This window comes from Eulemur rufifrons, chromosome 2 (genome assembly GCF_041146395.1).
Source record: "Eulemur rufifrons isolate Redbay chromosome 2, OSU_ERuf_1, whole genome shotgun sequence".
Classification (NCBI taxonomy): Eukaryota; Metazoa; Chordata; class Mammalia; order Primates; family Lemuridae; genus Eulemur; species Eulemur rufifrons.
The window spans coordinates 40,216,645-40,222,644 of NC_090984.1; the positions used below are offsets into that span (position 1 = coordinate 40,216,645).

General features: G+C 32.8%; 1 protein-coding gene across 1 annotated transcript in view; it reads left to right on the top strand.

Annotated features, from left to right (window-relative positions):
- WDR72 (WD repeat domain 72) overlaps window positions 1-2,722 on the top strand; it is a 180,931-nt gene extending 178,209 nt beyond the window's left edge. Inside the window, exon 19 of the mRNA XM_069459662.1 lies at window positions 2,667-2,722. Within this exon, the coding sequence (XP_069315763.1) occupies window positions 2,667-2,722 (56 nt within the window). The remainder of the gene's footprint in view (window positions 1-2,666) is intronic.
- Window positions 2,723-6,000: the final 3,278 nt, after the last annotated feature.

Here is a 6,000-nt window from a genome sequence, read left to right on the forward strand (position 1 = left end):
TGAATGTGATCAGTCTTCTAACTTTAATGAATATTGACCTTACATAGTTTTTCCTGTGTGATGCTAAATGACTAATATATTTATTCCATCATTTTAAATGAATAGAACAATTGTTTGAAAAGCATATGGAAAACAAAAAATCATTTTTCCATCCAAGCACAGTTCAAAAATATTGCTTCGCATATTGTTCTTTTCAGATAAAGCCTCCTCTTTGCAAATCCTCTGAACATCACTTTAGCTCTTACGCTTTCATATTGCTAATACCAACTCATTTTCATATGCAGAATGCAAGAGGGACATCAAAGCACAGAAAAACTAAATTTTGGGGAAAAAAAAAGTGAAGTTGATATTTTAAATGTCGGTAGAGAGTTTTAAAATATCATTAGTAAAATCAAATTGTTAGAATTTACATAAAAGAGTAAAATTGACTTTGTGAATCATCTTTGAATACAATGGGTTTGAACTCAGTACGTAGATTGTTTATTTTTACATTGACATCACTCCTTCTCAAGCACTGGATTGACTAGGATGACCCATTTGTAAATGGGCTGCAGTCTGCATATAGGTCATAATTTATATGCCTTGTGGAGTGGTTGTTCACCTGGTCTCTGGAGTGCTTTACCTTATTCATCATGCCATTGTGATCTCTTTGTTGGTTCAAGCTGTATACCCAGGTGAGTACCTGGAGTCCATTAAGGTAGGCAAAGCACCTTTAGACCAGAGCGTTCCTGTTACTTTGACCCTGCTAGTGAACCTGGACGTCTTGTCTGATAGGGGAAAGTATCTCTCAGCAGTATCTTTTTTTTTTGGAATAATTCATTAGCAAAGAGTTTTGACTCACAGGTGAATCCCAGATTGAAGTTTCTGGCTTAGACCCTGTAAAGTCTACTTGCTCCTTCACTGGCATTTATACGTTCCTGAAACCCGTGGGAATAACTTTGATGTCTAGTAATAGAAGCACTGAGACAACATCGTGAACTTGCAGCCCCCTTTTTTTTTTTTTTTTTTTTTTTTTGAGATTTTAGGGCCATTAGGCTTTCTTTCTTTGGTTCTTTAAGGCCTGGTTGCTTCTGAATCTGAAAGACATTATCACAAAAACAGTTCAGTTGAGCCTTTTGCTGGTGAACTTCTTGTTAACTCTTTCTTATACTATGAGTAAAGCTCAATCTCTATTCTCTAGAATAATAAGAGAAAGGATTTCTTGCCCTTCATCTTTATGCTCATGGTGATAGAAAATATAATGGGACATTCACAATTTTTTTTGAAAGTGTTAATAAGAGACCTTGAGCCTTTATCACCTTATTGGCCTGGAAAATTAAAAATTTTATTTTTTAGTGCACTAGGGACAGTGTTTAAAAGTAGCTTCAGCTGAAAGCAATAGTGACAAGAGAGCGCTTAGAAGTCTAACAAAATGCATTTACATAGTGTTTTCATATCATTTCGAAGTAGTTTATAATCATTCTACCATTAATAGAACATCTTAGTGGTTTTTCTCTAGCGTGTTATGCACGTAGATCTATATACATCATTGTCGATCAATATTACATTTGCATGAATCTGATGACCAAAACTAGATTTCCCACACAGTTTTCAGGGGATACTACATTGTAAAAAGCCAAGGTGGATTTTTTTTTTTCTTTTACTACTCTGACTCATGAATCACCAGCAAAAATCAGGTAGCAGAAAGTAGGACAGATTCAGGGCTGGAGTGCTGGAGATGGCTGATGATGATACATGGAGCAGGAAAAATGTGGCGTGTGTGAGCAGCCCATCAGTCACAGCCATCCAGAACACACTTCTGTGGTTAGTGCTAAAAAAAGTTCTAGAAAAAATACAAACAATTTCAGTAGGAAGATATAAGCTTCCTTCTAGTTGTGGTTAACAATATCAACATTTTAAAAAATTTATCCAAAGGGAAAATTTAAACATCAGCATAATAATTTTTAAAAGAATATAAAATCGTAGGCTAATACACACACACACACACACACAAACATTTAGCATACAACACTGGTTTAACTAAACCAAAGAATCAGCTTTTTGCTTTTTGCCAGTAGGAATGAGAGTTACTATTCACGGTTATGTCATTAATAGAAATGTGTTTAAAAATAGTTAATTAAGGTGGAATGCTCCAATTCGTTTGATAGTCAAATTGATTTAAATCAAGTAATATTTTTTTAGCCTACAAAGATAATTATCCCAGTAGTCTGAGAAATAAATGCTGTTTTGATTCTATAACTCAAAAAATATTTCAACAAATTTTTATAAAGTTTGACCCTAAACCTATAGTTGTGGGTTTCTCTTAAGCACAAGTAAGCTGCTTGAAATGTATGGGAATTTACTAATTTCAAACCAGATTCATCTGGTTGAAAACATTCATTCCTTGGCAATTAAAAAAAACAACCTATTAATGTGTGCAACTAAAATGTATTTACCTGGTTACAAGAATTTTTTATTATATTAACATATTTTATTTCAGGGTAGAAAAGACATGTAGAAATTCCAGGCAACACTTGTATTCCTCTCTTTATTTCCTTCTTCATTCCCTCCCTCCTTCCTCCTTACTTCTTTTCCTCTTTTCCCGTCTTCCTCCCTTCCACCTTCTCTTTCTATTTTCCTCTTTCTGTATTTCATGATATAACCTAAAAAATTTGTTTTCTTTCTAGGTGAGCCAAGACATCGTTTATGGCTAGCAAAGGTGTGCCCCTGCAAGGTGTGCTAACTGGAATCTCATCTGTAAGAATTGGATTTGGACAAATTACAAAACCCCAAACTGCCTTTGTTTAGTATTATATAAAAGCAATCATATTATTGGTCAAATTATCGGGCTGTAATGGATTTGTTAATACTTTAGCCAGAGTGTATTGAAAGTGTAATACTGATTAAAAATACCCCAATTCACCTAATTTTAGAAAATCATTGTCTAAATAATTCTATATTCCTACTTCTTACTTTTAAGTTAGTATTTCCAACAAGGAATGCCAGCCCACAGATACAAATTTAATATGCTTTGGATTTTCTTCCATCTTTTTAGTCCCTGAATTATATAATAAACAACATTAAAACCAATGTAACATGTAATACTTTTAAATTTAACGTTACTTCAATATGCTTAATCTAAAACTTTACCATATTTGATTTGTTAGGTTAGGGCATCTTGTTTTAGTGGATGCTTTAATTCACATCAATTACTGCTGCAAATCTCATCCCTAAGCATGAAATGTTGTCAACAAATAACCACTTCCCTTTGTCATCAATTAGCCCCAATAAGTGATACACAGTACAACAGTGACCAATCTTGTTCTGTTCGGTTAATTTGGACTTCTAATGACATTGAGGCTAATGTCTTTGGCTAAAGGTCGATCTTTTTGGCCATTTAGCTGTGAAATAGGGAAAGGGAATCCACTTACAGAATTTCACAATTGATTCTTCTGAAGTATAAACTCTCGTAGTTCTTTTCCCAGAAAGAAGCTTGACTAGCAGGAATTCCGAAACTAAAATTTGCAAAACAATATAAATAAGAACATACATAAAATGCTCAGCTATTAAGGCCTTTAGTTATCTGACTTATTTGCTATGATATATATTGTACAATTCCTTGATTTATAGAGAATCATCAAAAAGATTATTAATGTGCATATATTATGAATACAAATATTTCCTAATCCATGAAAAATGGAAATAAAGTATTAATATTAAATATATGATATATAGCTATATCTAGCTATCTAATAGGGAAGTTCAAGTCACCGCAATTCAACAAACATATTTTTGAGCACCAGCTTCAGGTTCTATCCTAGGATGCAGTAGGCAGGGGAGAGGGAGATTATTAGAGAATAGATGTATAAAATTGAAATGGCAGCACTTCTACCCTTAAGGAGCTTGTAATTAATGATTGGCCTGAATGAATATACCAGAATATAGACATCAAATGAGTATGGCTCCTTGTAATCAGTTTAGAGTATGTGTTGCTTGTTTCCTAAAATATAATGCCACTGCTTGAAATTGCTTTTGAGTTGTACTTCAGAAACTGTAACATATTATTAATACAAATAATCTTAGAAAATTATTATCCTTTGAAAACTGATACATGTACTCTCCATCCCCCTTTGGAAATAGCCAAAAGCCACTTGGAACAAGTGTCAAATAAAGGAAGATAGCAAGGCAATGGAATATATTTCCTTGCATGTTGTGTATTGGCTCTTAAGGTCATTACAAGAAGGACTCCCAAAACCATTTTGAATCATGACAATATCAAATAAGTATATGCCCTCTCAAAGGGACAATTTCAATAGTTAAAACTTATGTGGATGTTCAAGTTATGATGTGTTTATTTAAAATAAGCTTCATTATCTTTATAGCTACGTCGTATTATTATATTTTTCAAAGAAAAATAATAATAGGTTTTAACAGTTGCCATACTTAGTATTTTTCAGGTCTCTAGAAACTAATATAGAATCCCTGATAAATATTTTATGATGTCACTAGCTATAGGAAATTAGAAGTGGCACAACCATGATATTACAGTAATAAATGGGAGTTTTAAGAATTTTCGGCATCACATGTTAGAGTCACTAACATTTAAAAATTCATGTTAAATGACTAATTAAAAGTTGCTTTTATCAGTATGAATTCTGGAGGCCAACATCACCATCAGAACTTTTAATTCTTTAAAAATGAGAATTTTAGAGATATATGTTTAAATAATGCTACTCTAGTATCCATGTGCAAGTGTGTTTATGACGCAGATCTACTGGTCTGTTTAAAAATGATTTTTTTATATTGACTTATATTCGACATGTTTCAGTAATTTCTGTTATGAGGGAGACTTTAAATAGCAAGTGGCCACGCAATTAATCAGACCATGTGCTGGACCATGTGTTGGACCATGTGTTGAGCCTAACTACTTGGTACCATAGCTAGAAACTCAAAACTGACTTTCTTTTGATTAGGTGGTTGTTCTTTTGTATGTCTAGTCTTAGGTAACCAGTAGAGTGATTTTATTAGCAAACATGTTTGTATCCAGACTCTTCCTGTTATTATAATAAATAATTCATTTAAAAATTTATCTTTTGTTTCTTTTTGGTAATCATCTTGGTGATATTTATGAATATACATACACACATACACACACACACATATACACACACCCCAGAGGAATATCATATTTTCAAATTTGCAAGCCTGGATTCATTTATTTATTGTAGAGTCACAAATTGTCTATATTGTATTTTGCAGAGGAAAGAATCTGGAAACATCTAAACATCTAGGGTTAAGAGCAGAGGCACGGGCTTGCTGTGCTGCTCAGAGCTTCATTTTCTCATCTGTGTCGGAGAGCTTCCTCACAGGGCTCCCCCAAGGGCATTAGAAGAGCAATCTAAACACGGTAAAACCCTTCAAATATAAGGTAAAATGGATAGTACTATAAACACACAATTAGAGTGGGGGCCTCAGGTCTCAAACAATCTGTTACTATTTTAGAAACTAGGTTAAGACTACTTTGAACATGTCAGTATTAGAAAAATGATAGGAAAACTGTTTGTTAAATATTAATAGTCTATCTTTAGATGGGAGCATTTGGGTTGATTTTTCTTTCTTTCCTTATATATTTTCCTCCAGTGTTCTGTATCTTAAAAATCCTTTTATAATTATTCAAATGAATACTTTAGAAAAGATCTTGGTTCTCTTCAATCTTTAGAGGGCACATTATAATAATTGAGTTTTTAAAAATTAAGTCTCATGCCATGTGTTTAAAATGAAGGCTCAGGTTCCATTAATTCGAATTGATTTTAAAGTCTTACTTTTACAAAATGGACTCATTCAAGTAATTTTTAAAATTTTATATGGCATACATTTTGACTATTCAGTTACTTAAAAGCAGTGTTATAAACTCTTATTCTCAACAAAATGTTGTCTTATATGTGAAATGTCCTAAGTTGTATTTAATTTCATAAGAAAGTCACTGCTTTGTAAACATTTACATAATACTTAGTGTTTTTT